The sequence below is a fragment of the Aythya fuligula genome, chromosome 3, assembly GCF_009819795.1.
Source record: "Aythya fuligula isolate bAytFul2 chromosome 3, bAytFul2.pri, whole genome shotgun sequence".
Classification (NCBI taxonomy): domain Eukaryota; kingdom Metazoa; phylum Chordata; class Aves; order Anseriformes; family Anatidae; genus Aythya; species Aythya fuligula.
Window position 1 is genome coordinate 115,357,833 of NC_045561.1, and position 18,446 is coordinate 115,376,278.

Here is an 18,446-nt window from a genome sequence, read left to right on the forward strand (position 1 = left end):
AGGTGGGTTTTTCCTCCAGCACCATCTACGTGCATCAACACTAAAACAGAAAGGCCACCTGCCTATCAAATATTCACCATGCTCTTATATTTTACCAACATATTTTGTTTTTAGAAAAAGAAGGTGCTCAATCTTTTCCCTGCAGTGTGGAGATGCCAAATCAATTAACAGATTCACACTTCATTTTTTAAGCTACATGTGCAGGAGATATTCTTCAGTACAGATACACTACAGAGCTTATCTCCATGAATTCTTGTTAGAATCAGACCAATGACAGCATTAAAAAGCAATTTCCTACAGATATCTGGTTTCAGGTATTTTCTAAAACAAAGTCTTTCTAAATGAATCCTTTGAGAGAGCCTATGCAGGTATCTAGCCTGGAATTCACCTTTGGTGACTTTCAGTATCTCCAGATTTAATTGAGTTAACCAAAATACTTTTATCTACAATGGAGAGAAAGAGCCAATTCTCAAGTGTAATTCATTATCTATTTTATACACCCGCTTTAATGGGAGAAGAAAATATAAACGAGAGGTACCTATTTTTCTGCTTTGACACATGTGAACATTTACTCTACAATCTATTTTTGCCTAGGTGAATCCCAGTATTTCTGTTGCTCTTAATTCTTATGTCAGTACCCCCCCTTTTTTTTTTGGTTATGATGTCTAATAACTACAGTAGTACTCAATAATGTATGTAGTCATTTCATCTCAGGATATACTTGCTATATCTACCTTAGTGAAATAAATAAGCTAAGAATTGTCCTCTGGCCATGAGACCAACTGGCAAGCTTCCTCCCTCCCTCTACAAAAAGAAAAGCCATGCCCTAACTACTGAAAACAGGGCCTAGGCATCTTTGAACTTCATTTTTTGCAAAAACACAACTGTCATATGAAACTGCCATTGAGGCTATTGTCAAGTACAAATATGGACAATAGTAGAACACAGCACAGTCCCAAGTGATGCTTAATTTAATGGAGTAGCTGTAACCACTTAAAACACACAATATTTCTGAACCTTTTCATTGATCATACTTACTTCTCTGGCTACTAGTTCAAACAAAGACTAAATTTAAAAATAATACCTTAAAAATCCTGGGTTTAAGGCCTCAGAATTTGATCTGTTAATTTTAATTCTTTTATTTTTACTACATAGAAAGTAATAATTTTACCTTGTAGGCTAAAATAAAATTAAATAAATTATTAACAGTGCATCTCTTTTTTTCCAGTTAAATATAGATCTCATATAATTTACACAATAAGTAGAGCTATGATAGGTGAAGTAATAAAGGTATCTCTCTGTGATCATAATACAAAGATTGTAAATCTATTTATGTATTAGGTAACAAATACATTAGTTTCATGTCACAATCACATTTTTTACTTGAAACTCCAAAAATATCATTTTGCAATATGAAAAAGGGCAATGTTGTGAATTTTTCAGTTTCTGACACAGCATGAAAATAGTGTAAATGACTTAAAAAAAAAAAAAAAAAAACCTTTTCCACTAAATTTTTAGTTATTTGCTCTCTGTGTTAACTAGCTCTAATTAACACATGAAACACCAGATGAAACACAGGAAGTTTTTCAAAAGTATTAAGCACTGGATTGACTCTCTTTCAAAACGTTCTTGTTAGAATCAACTGTTCAGTGCAATTTTTACTGTCAGTTTTGCAGTATCAATATAGCAAGAAAAAAAAGCATGCAGATAAAGAAATGAATATGCATCAATAAAGTAAAACTGATCTTGGTGAGATTTGAGACAGAAGGTCCATGCTTCAGAAGAAAACTCTCAAACAGAAAGATATGTTTCTTACCAATATGCCTGTGGAGAAGGCGTTCATGGAGTGCTATGCTACGACCATTGACTTCTTTAAGTGTAACTACTTCAGCTTGATGAGCTTCATAAGAAGAAGAGCTGACAACAATATCTCCACCAGGACTCCAGTCCACTTCATCTTCCACCAAAATCCTGTAAGGCCAAGATATCAAATCAATGTTATTGCATTATGAATTATGCTCACAGATTTCCTAAAAAATGGACAACAGCTTTGCCAAGGCAGATCACAGAAAGAATCTTCAGGCTATGCTCTAGGAAAAATGCTTTAAGGCTTGCTGCATCCAAAAATGAATGCCTGAAATATGTAGGATAAAATTCATCCTGAAATGCTTGCTTTATACCGCTGGTTAGCAAGGTATCTCGTATTGATAGAGGGCTCAAGTACGTTTCCTACCAAATACGTGTCACACCATTTTCAGTGACAGGGATATCCTACTTGGTTTCCATCTACAGGTCTGAAAGGAAAAAAAAAAAAAAAAAACAAAAAAAAAAAAAAAAGCATTTTTGTAGGTTCTATTTGCCATTGATATGTACATTTTGCACACATCCCAGGTCATTCATAATAGGCTCTGCAGGAGGATCTGGATAGGGTGCACCAATGGGCTGAGGTCAACTGCATGAAGTTCAACAAGGCCAAGTGCCGGGTCCTGCACCTGGGGCACAACAACCCCAAGCAGTGCTACAGGCTGGGGAATGAGTGGTTGGAAAGCTGCCTGGTAGAGAAGGACCTGGGAGTACTGGTTGATAGTTGGCTGAATATGAGCCAGCAGTGTGCTCAGGTGGCCAAGAAGGCCAACAGCATCCTGGCTTGTATAAGAAGCAGTGCGGCCAGCAGCGCTAGGGAAGTGATTGTCCCCCTGTACTCAGCTCTGGTGAGGCCGCACCTCGAGTACTGTGTTCAGTTTTGGGCCCCTCACTACAAGAAGGACATGGAGGTGCTCGAGCGAGTCCAGAGAAGGGCAACGAAGCTGGTGAAGGGTCTGGAGAACAAGTCTTATGAGGAGCGGGTGAGGGAGCTGGGATTGTTCAGCCTGGAGAAAAGGAGGCTCAGGGGCGACCTTAGTGCTCTCTATAAGCACATTAAAGGAGGCTGTAGTGAGGTGGGGGTTGGTCTCTTCTCCCATGTGCCTGGTGACAGGACGAGGGGGAATGGGCTAAAGTTGCGCCAGGGGAGGTTTAGGTTGGATATCAGGAAGAACTTCTTTACTGAAAGGGTTGTTAGGTATTAGAATGGGCTAACCAGGGAAGTGGTGGAGTCACCATCCCTGGAGGTCTTTAAAAGACGTTTAGATGTAGAGCTCAGTGATATAGTTTAATGTAGGACTGGTTAGTGTTAGGTCAGAGGTTGGACTTGGTGATCTTGGAGATCTCTTCCAACCTTGACGATTCTGTGATTCTGTAATAATACTAGACACCTGCATCTAGAAAACATATTTTTTTTCTCCTAACTTTAAACAGATTATTTGCTCTCTGAATGCTGAAAGTCGTCTCTGGACCTAGACACCAAAATATAGGTGTCCATCTGTAGGTGTGTGCATGTGCACTACTAGCAGTTAAGCTTCCACTGTAGTTGATAAAGACCTAACCAGTACAGCCAATAACAGGTGAAAGGTGATCCAGCTTTCTCTGTATTGGACACATAGGGCAGCATTTGATTGCCTAAACATGAGCAACCTGTTGTTGATTGAACTGTCCCAAGATATCTAAGAACTAGGGTAGCAGACTTGACAGGAGTAGCTCATGGAGCATTCCTGAAGGGACAGATGGAAGCCAGGGAAGGGATTCAAAGGCATCTCAGATGAGCTCAAAGGTACCAGATGAGTGTTTAATAGAGAAAGGAAAAACACTTAATGAAAGCAAAATTGATAATGATCAGTGTATATATATATATATATATATATATATATATATATATGTTAAATACCCAAAAGGTACTATTATACAGTGACCACTGCTGGCCAGGTGATGAGCTACACTCAGCTAATTGCTGATATAACAGACCACTGAGCGAATTCAGAGAATCTTGCATGACTCATCATGCAGTCAGATGTAATAGAAGTATAGAGAGAAAGGAAAGGCCTAGTGGGATGTAATTAGCAAGCTACGTTGCCAGGTTTTCTTGATGTCTCTTCTCACAGTCATTTTCAAAGATAAGTAGGCTCAAGATGAGTACTTCCAGTTTTCTGCACCTCTGAACACTCAATAGAGAAGTCTTTCGTGCTTGGAGGTAGCACTGGACAGCTTCTGAAAGGGCAGGAAAGTGTTAGTTTGACTCAGAGCTACATGTTTTTTAAGGATAAATTCACTGTCAAGGAGGAAGCAAAACAAAACAGAGTAACAAGAATAGGGCTTAAGTTTAAGGTTTTTGACAGTTCACTTGCAATACATATTATTAGCTGAATCTTAAGTCCAGTCCCAGACATACAGTCCAATTCTAATTTATCTCTTCTGGACCCAAACTTAACTCTTAACTCTTGCACTTCAAACAAGTCTCATAAGGGGAATCAGTAAGCAAGAGAAAGTATGTTTTGTATGATACACTGTCAAAATGCTCATCTGCTGAAATATTAATATAGTTTTTCACTGCAAGTAAAAAAAAAAAAAAAAAAGTATTTCTTTTTGTAAGCATAAATACTTCCCTGACTCATGTGCTGACTCATATTGGAAAATATATGCAACAACTTCTCTCAATCAATAGAAGAGCCACTTTCTTCAGCTATTCTAGGACTGACTTGCCTATTTCCTGTATCTAACCACATTAACTCTTAACTGGCTAATAGTATTAGTTTCTGAAAAAAATAAATAAATCTGTGGCCAAGATTTTTCATAATAAATAGCTTCCTCTCCTCTCCTCTCCTCTCCTCTCCTCTCCTCTCCTCTCCTCTCCTCTCCTCTCCTCTCCTCTCCTCTCCTCTCCTCTCCTCTCCTCTCCTCTCCTCTCCTCTCCTCTCCTCTCCTCTCCTCTCCTCTCCTCTCCTCTCCTCTCCTCTCCTCTCCTCTCCTCTCCTCTCCTCTCCTCTCCTCTCCTCTCCCCTCCCCTCCCCTCCCCTCCCCTCCTCTCCTCTCCTCTCCTCTCCTCTTCCCTCCCTTCTCGATTAAAAATTATTTCTTCATTAAATAATTAATTTTTAAATACTCAAGTCTGTAAGAGCTAATAACAAACAAATCCTACCTCTGAAGTTTGTGCCCCATTGTCCATCCTTACAATGAGTTAAAAATAATTCCTTGCCTAAATGCCAATATTTCTCCTCTACCTAGGTGAGATCTCTTCCAATTAGTTTTTCTTAGGCCTAACTATTAGATTTTTTTTCTTTGAATATATGCATTTCAGTTTAAAATGAAGCATTTGGAAGAGTTACAGCAAAAGGTGATGAAAATTTCATGTAAGACAGAGTCCAGAATTAGAGCTCCAGAGAGAGAGGTACATGCCCATGCTACACGGGCTAACAGTGGTCAGGGCACTTACAGAAGAGATCCCTATACAGACGTTCATATATTCAGGTCAAAAGTTTGAACTTCAAGATGTAGCCAACCTAACAAGCAGCTGTGGTAACTCTGTTTAACCTGCCTTAGGAGGTGGTTTTGATTAAGCCTTCAGACTGAAGTCATAGGTAAGTGCTCGTGTAGTTAGGTCTGCTGGAGGAGCTGTAAAAGGTTATGGAGGGGTAGCAACAGGGGAGAGAGAAGGTAGGAATTTAAAATATTTCTGCTAAGTGTTAAGTGAAAATGTGTCTATACCTTGAAAGTTTCACATCCCAGACAAATACCTTACACTTCGGGCAGTGCAGGCAATCTTATGTTCTCTGAGCCAATTAATTATCTATACAGAAAAGATTGACTCTAATAGCAGAAAATAGGACGTCTACTGCAGACACCACTTCTTAAAGTGCTGATCAAAGATGTTGAAAATCATGGTTCATATCCCAGTTTTGCCTAATTCAGAGATGAAATTTGAATGTAGGTCTCAAGCCAAAAGGGACACCTTAATCATCAAGGTATCAGTCATTTTGGATTCTTCCAAAAAGAAAGAGAAAGGGACAGGGCGGCAGGGAAGAAGGGAAGAAGAGAGGAAAGAAGGATGGAAAGACAGAAGGAAGCAAGGAAGGAAAGACAGAGGAAAGAGGAAAATCTTAGCTTCCTTACTCTTTAGAACTGAATCTAAAAATAGTATAATTTTTCTTGCATGATATAATATAGTTGTTCTTCTATCTAAACATAGTTTAAACAGTACCTGTCAGAAGGAAAAGAGTAATATTAGTATAAGCCACTGGAATGGGAGCCCAAACTTTGTGTTTGGAGTAATATTTGGGCAAAATATTACCTTTCATTGCCAGGAGCAACATTACTTCCAAGATGTGTCCAAGACTTCCCAGGATAACCACTATAAATTTGCACCTTTCCATAAACCCCTTAAAAAACAGAAGCAGAAGAGCAAAAATTAGAGAAATAATTAAAGAAATTATTTAGATGAACTGAATAACTAAATATATTGATACCTCTCTATATATTAAAACACGTTTCTATATTTTATTTTCTATATTAAGAACAGCACATAACTTCCACTTGAAATAGAAAGTGAAGTATGAAAAATTCTGATATTATGCATTGAATTTTTATGTTTCAATTCACTGACCCAGTGAATTCAAAATCTGTTCTGCATCTCTAATGCTAACCCCTCAGTTATGCTTCAAGTGTTTGAAAGGCCCCGTTTAATTGCTTGAGCTAATGTCCTGCTTGGACAACTTTTTTCCATGACATCTTGTGTCACTATAGTCCAAAAGAAGACTGTGGCAAGTATTGATAACTTCTTTAACTCTCATCATCTGAGAAGATCTAAAATTCAAACATGAACCTTCTTTTGTCAATCCTATGGATCCAAATGTTTAGAAGTATTTAAATGTATGTATTTGGATCCAGCCAGTAGCTCTTGGATGTAATTCATCTCACTTCAGTCATGAATTTTAAAATAAACAATGTGAGTTTACACCTATCAGCCTAGGCTGAAAACTTTCAGGGTAATTTGTTTTATCCTAAGAGAGATCAAAGATAAATGAGACAAAACACCATCTTCCAGCACACACTTCTCTCCACTCTGTAAGGTCATTTTAATTTGTTGACAACTACCCTTTACAAATCTCATACCTCAAACCTAACCACTGATAGGTCAAGACCTGTCCCAAATCCTTGTGTGTATGTGTGACTCCTTTTAAGTCCTCTCTGGTTTCTCATATAAATACCTCAGAACCTGACATCTTGTTGCTTATTTGCCTAAACAAAATCTCCACAGAAACTCTAGGAACTGACCTAGCAAAAATTACCAGGTTTAGCTCAAAAAAAAATGTGTACCTTTCTTAGATTTTTTTTTTTTTCTGTAGAAAAATTATACCAAACAATTACCTAAGATTGTTATCCCATAAAAGAATTAAACCCGTGTCTCATACCAATACTCCCTGGATGGACATTTATTTCCTCCAGACGATCACAGTAAATCCCTTCAGATGCCCGAAGAAGGATCAGTAGCTTTAAATCCTTTTCTAGAGGACGTTGAAAAGAACCTGAAATAAAGACAAAACAGCAACAACTGACACAGAGGTATTGGTGATATCTGTGATGCTGAAATGGCCCTCTCTTTTATCTCATGGAAATGGTCCCCATGCACTTTTCTCCATGTCATAGGTCCCTCCTGAAGCTCAGTTGAATTCTGTGAATGCCAGCAGTGGCTCAGTGTGGAAATATTTCACCCACACCCCTTAACTTAGCTCCAGGCTCTCCTTGGAGTCAACAGAGAGAAAGGAAAGTTCCTTCATTCAGTGACTTGCACACATCTTATACAGCCTGCCTTGCCCCCTGGAAGTGACTGCCTCTTCATTGACTTTGAAGGTAGCCTAGAGAGACCGCTCCAAACTCAGATATTTCAGTTCATTCTTAAATTAGGATGGAATGGGAATGTGCCCTAAATTCAAATTAAGAGTCCCAGAAGGGTTTGCCCAAGGTCATGCAACAAGTGTGTAAAATGACAGGAGGTTCTTATTCATTCTGATAATCACTGAACAAGCATTTCCTTCCTCCACCCATCTTTGCCTTTCTGCTCAGTTACAATTTCACCCATTCCCAGATAACTGTTCCCATTCTGCTGCCAGGATGGGTAAAGCAGTCTTTCAAACCAATTGAAAGATTTTATTAGAGCAGGGGAAGAGAAAATGCCCAAGAAGTTTTGGTGTGTGTGATGTTGCTCTTATCTTGTGATAAGTCTGTACAGTAAACTGTATTCCAACTGTGACTTCATTTATTTCACCAAGGGTAGTTTACAGTTTCAGAAGAAAATGGCCCAGCACTAAACAGATACTAGTGAGGAAAAAGTAGGACAGTTTTTGCCCTGGAGAAATGTATGCGGAGTCCAGTAAAAGAGTTCAGCATTCCTTTAAAATTAGAGATTAAATCAATTATGCAACAGAAAACTGCAGCAGATGTAGAACTAAAAAATATATACATATCTGTACAAAATTAGCTGGCCTGTCATGTTCTTTTAATATTTAAAAATTACTAGTTTGGAAAAGAGCTGATTTTATATCCTAAAGAAATATTCCTCTTTAAGAGAATTTTAGTTAAGTGAAATCAAGAAATAAATTCATTGTTCTCCACCACTGTCTGATTGATATCTGCAGGTATATAAATTCTCTTTACAGCTTTTAAATGGATAAAAGATCAAGAGTACAAAACTTGCGTGCTCCCCATCTAATACGTCTCATACCAGTGAGTTCATTTCTTCTATGGGGACATGGAGGGAATTCAGTCTTACAGCATCCATCACCCATCTTTGGCTTTCTGGTTTTGACTTTCTAGCTTAAACTCCCATAACTAAATACTAGTTTCAGAAAAGAAAACTTAGTGACAAGCACTTTTACCACTGGTGCACTAGGTTAAACAAATATCCAGCTAGAACTGCAGAAGAATTACATTGACATTTGTGTCTATTTTTGTACTCAGAGTGATTGTTTTCCTGCTTCACCCTCACAGCAAGTTGTGATTTAAAATACTAAGCCTGAAGATATCTTCCCCAGTCCTCAGGTCAACCTCACCCCCTGGGATGAAGTGATCAGCTACACTGATGACCCAAAAAAGACTCAACAAAAAATATTTAGAGAACTTTATACTGAAGTTACAAAGTTATTCACAAATACCTTTTCCTATAACAATGATGTCCCTTTAAACTAGGGGATTATTATTATCATTATTAATTATTATTTGTGTTATTATTGGTGTTATTATTTTACTGCTGGTTACAAAGCCTTTAATATTTCTTCTACTTAAGTCAATTAAAAAAAAAAAAAAAAAAAAAAAAAAAGCTATGTGATATATCCAACTCAGCTCAATTTTAAAACAATTTTTAAGTAGACTTCCAGGCTTAACAATCACAGAGATCTGTTTGGAAACGCGAATTCTAAATTCTTGGCTTGGAACTTATGAATCCTTAAAAAGAGACACATGTACACTTAGCAAAAATTTGTGATTTTTTTAATCCTAAAAAGCATGGCATTTTAGAGAACATTGCCCTTATTAAAATCTCACACTTTCTCTCCCTCTCTCTCTCTCTAAAATCAGAGAGAGAAACAAAGCAGCTAATATAAAACTATTCATAATAGCTCATCACCATATTAAACCTTAGAAAAGAAATTCCAAAAGGAGAAGAAAACATTCATAGAAATTCTTCATTGCCTGGAAACCGAAAATAGTGTATCACACAAATGAACACGGGAGATATCTATGATTAGAAAAAAGACTTGCTTTAAGTAAATTTGGAACAAAAATAATCCTAATACTTGCTTATTTCCATTAATCGCTCAATTGTGTTAAGTCAGTGAATTTAAGAACTTGCATACAAGTGCTGCAAAAGAGTTAGCTCAGAAATGCATTGAACTACTAAAATTGATTTTTCAGTAAGTTTGGATCACTCATAATGTCTCAAAGAACTTGAAGGAACCTAATATTGTGTCAATATTCCAAACAAAGATAAAAGTAAGAACTGCAGGTAATTACAGCCCTGTCAACTCAACACTGATTCTAGAGGAAAAATAAATAAAAATGGAATGTCCAACTTTGAACACAATTAATAAATCATTAAAGGTGGATGATATAATTAATGCCAATCAACATGGTTTTATAGAAAATAGGTCCTGTGAAACTTCCCTGTTATCACATTCTAATGAAATTACAGGTTTACTTGATAAAGATAATAGCTTTGATATGATATAATCAGCTTCTCCAAGGCATTTGACTTAGTAGCACAAGACTTTCTATTAACAACCTACACAGGTACAACAAGAACATGGCATGTTAATTTCCAGGCTGACTGATAGACATAGGGGCTATAACTCCAGGTCAGTGTCTGGTCTGGTCTTGCAAGCCCTGTGGTACATGACATTTTATCAATGACCTAAACATGTCTCAAAATATTGGAAGATAAATTGCCACAAATGGAGAAAAAGATAGAGAAGGGTCAGCCAATACAGAAATAATTTGAAAGTGAAGCATTTAGGGAAGAAAGTGAAGAATGTTCAAAATATAATAAAATGGGTCTTGAAAAGGTAATGATGTCTATGTAAATGAATGAAGACTGAAATAAAACTAGGGAAAATAAAGATAATCCAAAAAAATGAGTAAGGTCAGAGAGATGTGCTTTAGCTTAATCTAAGTAGAGTCCAAAAGAATGGCTCATGAAAATGAAGATATGGAAATGGTAGCTATCTCAGCTTACTCAAAGGACAATCCAAAACAGATAATGCACAAAAGCTATTGGACCAGATAACTTTCATTACCATATGAAATAACTGTCATATGAAATCACAACTTTTGTAATAAGCAGTTTTGGTAAAACTACCAAGTTGCTATAAACAAAGGACTCACCATCTCTGCTGCACACATGTGAAGGATATGGGTTTAAGTGCCTGTCTTTGAACTCTGGATGTGAAAACTTCAAGTCACTTGTCCCACTTTATTGTGAAGAACAAGCCTTCCATAAAATCACATCAAACTCTCAAATTACCCATCCTGCACATGAGATGCACAGCAATAGAGCCCATTTCCTATTCCTACTACAAGTAGGTTTACCAATTTAATGAACAGCCTGGTTCATCATAAGGTGAGAAGATAAAGCATAGCTGGCAGAGAAGTAGGAAAAAGGTAATTGTGACCAGCAGCTGCCAGAAGTGTCTGGTGAGATGTGCAGAAAAGGTTAGGAGGGAATAATGTCTGTGTGTGCTGAAAGCTGTTCTCAAACATGCATCTTTTTGCAGCTGGGTTACTTGGAATTTGAAGGGTTTGCTCATCTGTTGATTTGACACGTATGTGCCAGCCTGGGCAGAGCTCCTGAGCAGTAATTTGTTCACTTTATATATCTCAGGCACTTCAATGCAAGACAGAAGTCAATCTGTTGGTGCATAGGAGCTGAGCTGTCTTCTCAGAGGTAGTCAGTCATTGGAATAGTTTGCCCTGGGAGGTGGTGGAGTCACTGTCCCTGGGGGTGTTTAAAGAAAGGTTGGACGTGATGCTTAGGGACATGGTTTAGTGGGTGACATTGGTGGTAGGGGGATGGTTGGACCAGATGATCTTGGAGGGTTTTTCCAACCTTAATGAGTCACTGCACAGTTGCTGTGTGCCTTCACTGTCTCTCTGCTGTCTGATATCACATCAAATGTCCTCACTGCAGATGTTTGAACTTCTGTGAAGGGTGTCTAAACTGAGGTTCTTCAAGCAAGTATTGGCAATACACAATGCAAAAATAAATACGTGATAATCCCATGTATAAGAAGTAACTTACACTTTTGATAAAGTCACTACAGTTTATATACTTTCCTGAAGAAGTGTGAAGCCCTACTGCCTGGACTGAGACACAGTTCTGTTGGCACAATGGTTGCAGCTCATTCATACTCCTTCCTCAGGCCTAACCTCTGGAGAAGGTTAAAACCCACTATATGAAAACAGGAAAAAAATATTAATAATTAAGGGAGAACAGAGGGCTGTATTTTTTCTACTAAGATTTTCACTTATTCTGGACTGCAGTCTGGATCTAGTTTTCTACTGGGTTTCAAAAGCATTTTCCACTGTTTTCATATTTCACTTTGATTCCAGATGTTCTTCCTGACAGTTTTTGGTGCGGTTTTTTATGTGTTTTTTTTTTTTTTCTTTTTTCTTTTTTTTCTTTTTTCCATAGCAAATCCTATTCGTTTCTTTCTTAGAATAGTGGGTGTTTCCTCCCTTCTAACCTTTCTTTTATTTACAACATAGCACACTACAACAGCTGTTGTGTGTAAGAGCAAGGAAGTCTCTGAGATAAGATTCCCTCCCTTCCATTGGTAAATAGACTTTGCGAAGTATCATGCTGTGACCACCTCCAATATAAGCTCTGTATTTTTTGAATCCAAAACCTCTTGGACTCTACCTGCTCAGCTATTTTGAAAATTGTGGTGTGTAGTCACCAGAAAGTATGAAGGACTTTTATTCATGGTCAGTGCATAGCCAGTCCCACATTGTTGGTTATCTTTCCCCATCTGTTCCTTCAGGTGTCTCTGCAAAGCAGCTGTAAATGGGCAGGCATCACATTGTTGCCTCTTATAGATGATGCTGCCAAACATAAGAAAGAGATAAGAGACAGACAGCTGTGGAGCTGGAGAGCTGGAGCCAGCAGCAAGAAATGAGGGATGTTTGTCCAAGGAATGTAAGACACGTAGGATGAGATTCAGCTGCTTAGATATGGATGCTTAATGCCATCTGAGAGCCCTAGTCCCCTCCAAATCCACTACATGAGGATGACATATATGATCAATAAGAGAACGGTGCCTTTTTAAGCAGAAGCTGGAGGCCAGGTGAGACACCTTAGTGTGCCCTAAGTGATCCAAAGTGCCCATATTTAGGCAACTGAACCATGTTCTCAGGAAGATTCATATAACTGCATTTTAGTTTCTTCATGTAGGTGAATCCTCTTTGGGTATCTGAGATCAGATAATCCAGTTTAGACTGTAATTTGTTCTAGTTCACTGTATTGGGCAGTCCCACTGGAAAACCCAGCTAACATCCTGATGTTCACATGCAACACCTAAATGTTAGTGCCCTAAGCACATAAACCAAATACCTTCTCTAGATGATACTATAATATTTTTTCAGTCAGTACTAAAATACTACAGTTTGAAGAAACCAATGGCATAAGAAGGGCAAAGACCAAACAGATGGAAACTGAGAGATGAATCGAAGGAGATGAAGATAGTGCAATGAACTTCTCAAAACCCTTTTTCTGTTATGTGGGATTAAAAAGTTTGTGTATCCACATAGGTGTGATGTGCGATTACAAGATGGGACTCCAAGCCTACAACTAAAGAATACGGGACTCACACAACTAAAGGTATTAGAGAACTTGGAGGAGGAAGTCTGTGGCAAGACTCATTTGTGCCTCTGTTGTTGTCATTATGAGGCTGAGCATTAATCATAATTAGCACATGGTCATCTCATGAAGCACAGTGATTTACCCTTTGGGAATTAAGTTTGGGGGTTCTTACTAGTTCTATAAATAAATTAATAAAGAAAGAAAGAAAGAACCAAATAAATAAAGTGGAGTGAATCTGTTAGAGTTCTCTTTCCACAAGCTTGATAAGAAATATCAGAAATGTCTGGGGTTTCATCTACAGACAATCAAACCATGAGCTAATGATGACTTTAGGCTTCTTGCTTCAAATGAGTGACAAGACTGACAAGCAGCCATTAAAAAATATAAAAAAAAAAAAAAAAAAAAAAAAAAGGAAATGAAGGAATGTGACATGTTGAGACTGAAAAGAGAAATCCTGTCTGGATAATTACTTAGCAGGTTCTACTATAAAAAGCAAAAAGAGCCTGCCAGCACTGCCAGCAAAGAATGGCTGAGTGCAGCCAAGATCAGGATGAGCCCAACAGATCAATTTGTGCAAAAGGAATTTCAGCATTTTCTGCAGACTTATCAGGAGCTGAGAGCTTTGTTCAGCAGTGGAAGAGAGCACTTTCCATGCATACTGTCTGTGACTTATTGCTGACATGGGTTAAAATGAATACAACCATCTTAGCATAGATCCAAAAAAAGAACCTCTGGGATGTTGAGCTCAGCATTTCCTTTTTTTTTTTTTTCTGATACTGGTGTGCTGAGGATATTTAGCAAATCACTTAATCTCTCTGCACCTCAATCCCTCCTGCTATAAACTGGAAAAATATCTAATTGTTTTAAGGCATGGCAATGCAGGAAGGTATAAATAAATGTTGCTTCTAAAACGTTATTGCAAATATCACCATCAGATCACCCTGGGTCCAACAACGTTGAAGGATCGGGATCACACAGAAAAAATACATTGTGGATAGACCCAAACATTTCTTCTGAGTTGTCTGAGGGCTCTAACAGAGGTTTTGCAATCCTTTTCAGAGCATTAATCAACTCATATCTCCCTGTGACTCTGTTGATCATAATTCACGCTGACCACAGATTATGCCATATGCTGAAGAAGTGATGACAGACCCTCCAAGATCAAAGGTGTCCCAACAGTTTTGATCTCCCAGCTTTGACTGTATTTTCTCCTCCCAGTTTCACTGCAAATAACTGTTTAAATAAAATTAATTAGGATCTGGTTGATGCTTCAATAATCCAATTTTTATACTGATGTTTTTCTTTGTTATGTATTTCTCATGTCAATGAGTTCCCATGTGCTTGCATTCATGTTTTAACCATCTGACTTCTTTATTTTTACCTGAATATAAGATGCCACGTGCTCTTAAGGGTACCAAAGTAAAAGAAAAGATTTGTTTCTGGAACTTATCAACATTCTCTACCTGCTCAGGTGAACAAAATACTCAAGCTCTGCCAGAAAGTCTTTGTTTGGCCCAGGCCATTGGGTTTGCAACAATGACATGTGATCAAAGACCGCTATGCTGAAAACAAGGCACGGAGATGTTACACAACAGGGAAGACCTGGGGATTTGGATCACATGATGTCAACCTCAGATCCTGCTCAGGCAATGTTGAATGTTGATGTCCACATCTATTAAATCCGTTTACTAAACTGTCTCATTATCTGTTTTGTGTCAGGATTTCTTTAGGGTGTGGTAGAATTGGACAGATGGGCTTCAGAGCCTTCCTTCAGGCATGGAACAGTCAGGATTGGACAGATGGGATCCAAGAAGCTACCTTTAGGCCTTGAACACATGGGAAGAGAAAGAGGAAGGGAGAAAAATGTTCACTCCCGGTCTCATAAGCAAACACAGAAGCCAATATAAAGTGTGGGAAACTTGCAGAGTTTCTACGCACCTATCATCTTTACAGCTCAAACTAGAGCAAGGGTTTCTCTCCAGAAGATGCTGGACCATGATTCAACAGCTGCAAATACCTGTTTGGCTTTTAATATCATGACTACTCACAAATATGCTGGAGGGGAGTTCAGGCAGCAAAGTGCCTCAATGTTTTTTAATAAGTGTTTTTAGCAGTGAACACATGCTTTTTCTTAAAACCAATAAGAAACCACATTTAAACTACAAAAGAGTGTAAGTAAGAAATGGCTGAGACTCTTTTAAGTGTATAGATATATTAACCTCACAGATTAAGCTTTCAAACCTTTTTTTTTTTTTCTTTTTTTTTCCAAAGGAAAACATAAGCCAGCAAAATAACTCTTTTGGCCAGTGCTGTATTAACTAAACAGTCCCTTGAGATTAACAACAAACAAATATTGGAGCTAGCTTCCTTGGGGTGATTACACAAACAAATTCTCCTTTTAAAGTTCATGAAACCAATCTTGAGAAAGGTCAGACAGTGATCAACAATGTGATCCCAGCGTCCTAAGGATTCCTGTGACTAAATACAATGCCTGGCTTTAGGAACCTCAATATTTAAAGGAAATTGTATGAGTAATTACTTCTGTGCAGAAAAACACTGACCTGTCCATTCCAAATAATGTGGAACAGCCCCAGTGACATTGGGGACTCTGAAAGCACTAGAAGTAGGGGCAGGGTAGCACCTCCCTGAAGTCTTGGTACTCACCTGTACAGTGGGATGAGAAGAACAAATGCCCTGAATCCAGTTGTGCCAAATTAACACCACAATGGGCTTTCCAGGCACTTGGGGGATTTTCCATCACTTTGCTTGCGTTAGCTTTAAATACCTCTGTGCCACCTAGTAAGTCCTCACTACTGCCCACAGACATGGGGCACTGCTTCAACACTGAATAAGGTAGATCCTGCCCTGAGGAATTACTGTCTTAGAAAGCAGCCCCATGTGAAGTAGGAAGGACTTTTACATATACCAGATGAAATCTCAGCCACCATGAAAGCAGGAGTTTTGACTTCAGAGGAATGAGGACTGCAGTAGTTGCAATATGTAGCTATTAAATGAACAGGTAATTAGCTCCAGTAGATAATCATTGTGTGGTTAATGTGGATTCTGAGTGTCCACATTGCAGACACCCAGGTAGTTGTGCTACATTAGGATGGTAGCATGTTTCTGTAGCACAATACAGTCTTTCTTCCTTCTTTGTCAAGAGCAGAAATAAACCCCAGGCATTCAGAAGACAGGCTGCTCACTTACCCACTTTCAGCATTCCCCCCACCACCACGATACAGGCTGCACTCAAGATATTGCTGGCATTGGTGGGGAACTCCAGAGTCCCCAGGATGTAGAGACCTCTCAGAGGGGGAAGATCTGTGTCCACCAGGATGGTTCGGTCTGAGAAACAAAGCAGACAATTGCTTAGAACAATGGCATGGAGATGGAGAAGCTTGAAAGATTTGTTGTGCTTGAGTTTAGCTTTCTTTAAATCTTTTTCATTTGTGTGTGTGTGTGTGTGGAACTACTGGAGCAGGGCTTCGATGTTTGTGCAGCATCCACAGCCAGAGCCTCACCTACAGCTGAGGCTCTATGGCATGACTGTAATCTTATAAATGAATGATAACATAATATTTATAATGATATTGTTGCATGCTTAAGTCTCATCAAATGTCGCTTGAACATAAGAATGAATATAAAAGGCAGAAAGTTGGAGACATGACATTCTCACTGGGTGAGCCTTTCACTGTTTTATGAAAATAAACCTTGATCACCTAATACGATGAAAGAGGAATAAGTTAAGCTATCCAGACAGTATTTTTCCCTCATGAAACTGCAGAGAACAAGAATGAAGGAAGTGAAAAAATGCTGCATTCCCTATTAATTAATTGGTTAACAGAAACCAGGGGTACCATTCCCTCAGCACCTTGAGGACAAAGCAAGAAGCATGAGTCACTTCTGACCTCATTTCCAGACTCCTTGATCCCTGCTTTGACCAAGCCGACACTAAAAGTACACTACAGCACTGGATATTACCAGAGGTCAATTTATGATTTCCTATGCCAGCTCATCTCTGAAATGCAGTTAAGGTAATTTTGGACTGTTGTTGATCGAGCGCAATGACAGCATCACTGCCACCTCCTCAAGATCCAAGCTCACAGTCTGTGAGCCATCCAAATACCACTTAAGCTTTCCAAGTAGGGCATGAGTAAGGACTTAGTGCATCATTTACAGGTAGCCCACCACACAGAGGTGAATTCCACCCTTAGGGCACATCTAATGATCTTTAATGTCACTGGGAGCTTTTCAGTTGATTGCACTGGAAAGCAGTTCAGACCCTTAAATCATGGTGTTCATCTCCTTTCATTATCAACAAGAGTAACAGCTTCCTGATATGATGCATCTCTGAGACAGTGGATGCCCCTGGAAGAAGAGGGCATCATTCAGGGTCTTTCTGTGGAGTAGAAGTCCTGTTTAGGATCTAATTGTGGCTTTCACAGAAATACTTTACAGAAAATGAGAATTTTCGACAGAACGGCAGCTGCCAAACCCTACCCAAGGATTCACTGTCACTTTCCTTGACATCATATTATATTTATTGTGAGACAGATACATAAGGCAGGAAGGATTAAGGAACACGCATTTTCCAATGGTCTTTGGCAAAACAGTGAGAACAGGCCACCTGAAACACTTTTGGTGTGGAACATAGGAATTGACATGCAGTATCATGAGAATTGTATTAGTTGTTTCATGGTTTTGCTTCTGCCTATAGCCATTAGCAACTGCTTTAAACAAAGACACAAATGATCATGCAATAGGAAGCACAGGGAAAGTCTTCTCAAAACGTGTAATTAGAGGTTGACTCAAGACATTTGACATGAAGGTTTAACTCTTCTAAGCCCCTGTCTGCAGGGAACAATCAAAAACTACACAAAGTACACTCCGGAGGGGTCTGGAAAAATATAAGCAGGCTGTCTTAATATTAGCATTTCCTAGCTCTTTGGGTTTGAAGTCCTGAAGTTTCACAGCTGTGTGTAGAGGGGAAACTACTTCATCATGGGGACTGGAGCCTGCTTACAAATTTGCTTGTCTCTTCTCCACACATGGTCCTACTCTGCCCCTGTAACTCAGTCTTCTGACCTCTTCCTTTCCCTTTTTCCTCTTTCTCTCAAGATATCTTCAAGGGACACCCTCTGTTCTCAAGGACTGTGCCAAGCACTGCAGCAATCCATAGTGACTACGAACACCCCCATCTCAAAAGAAATTCCCTGCATCCTTGGCATCT

The 18,446-nt window shown here is 38.8% G+C and overlaps 1 protein-coding gene across 1 annotated transcript in view; it reads right to left on the reverse strand.

Annotated features, from left to right (window-relative positions):
- Positions 1-18,446, reverse strand: part of PKHD1 (PKHD1 ciliary IPT domain containing fibrocystin/polyductin) — a 253,965-nt gene that overhangs the window by 73,950 nt on the left and 161,569 nt on the right. The window contains exons 51-54 of the mRNA XM_032185191.1: positions 16,424-16,561; positions 7,281-7,394; positions 6,161-6,248; positions 1,817-1,971 (exon numbers count right to left, since the gene is read on the reverse strand). Of these exons, the coding sequence (XP_032041082.1) occupies positions 1,817-1,971; positions 6,161-6,248; positions 7,281-7,394; positions 16,424-16,561 (495 nt within the window). The remainder of the gene's footprint in view (positions 1-1,816; positions 1,972-6,160; positions 6,249-7,280; positions 7,395-16,423; positions 16,562-18,446) is intronic.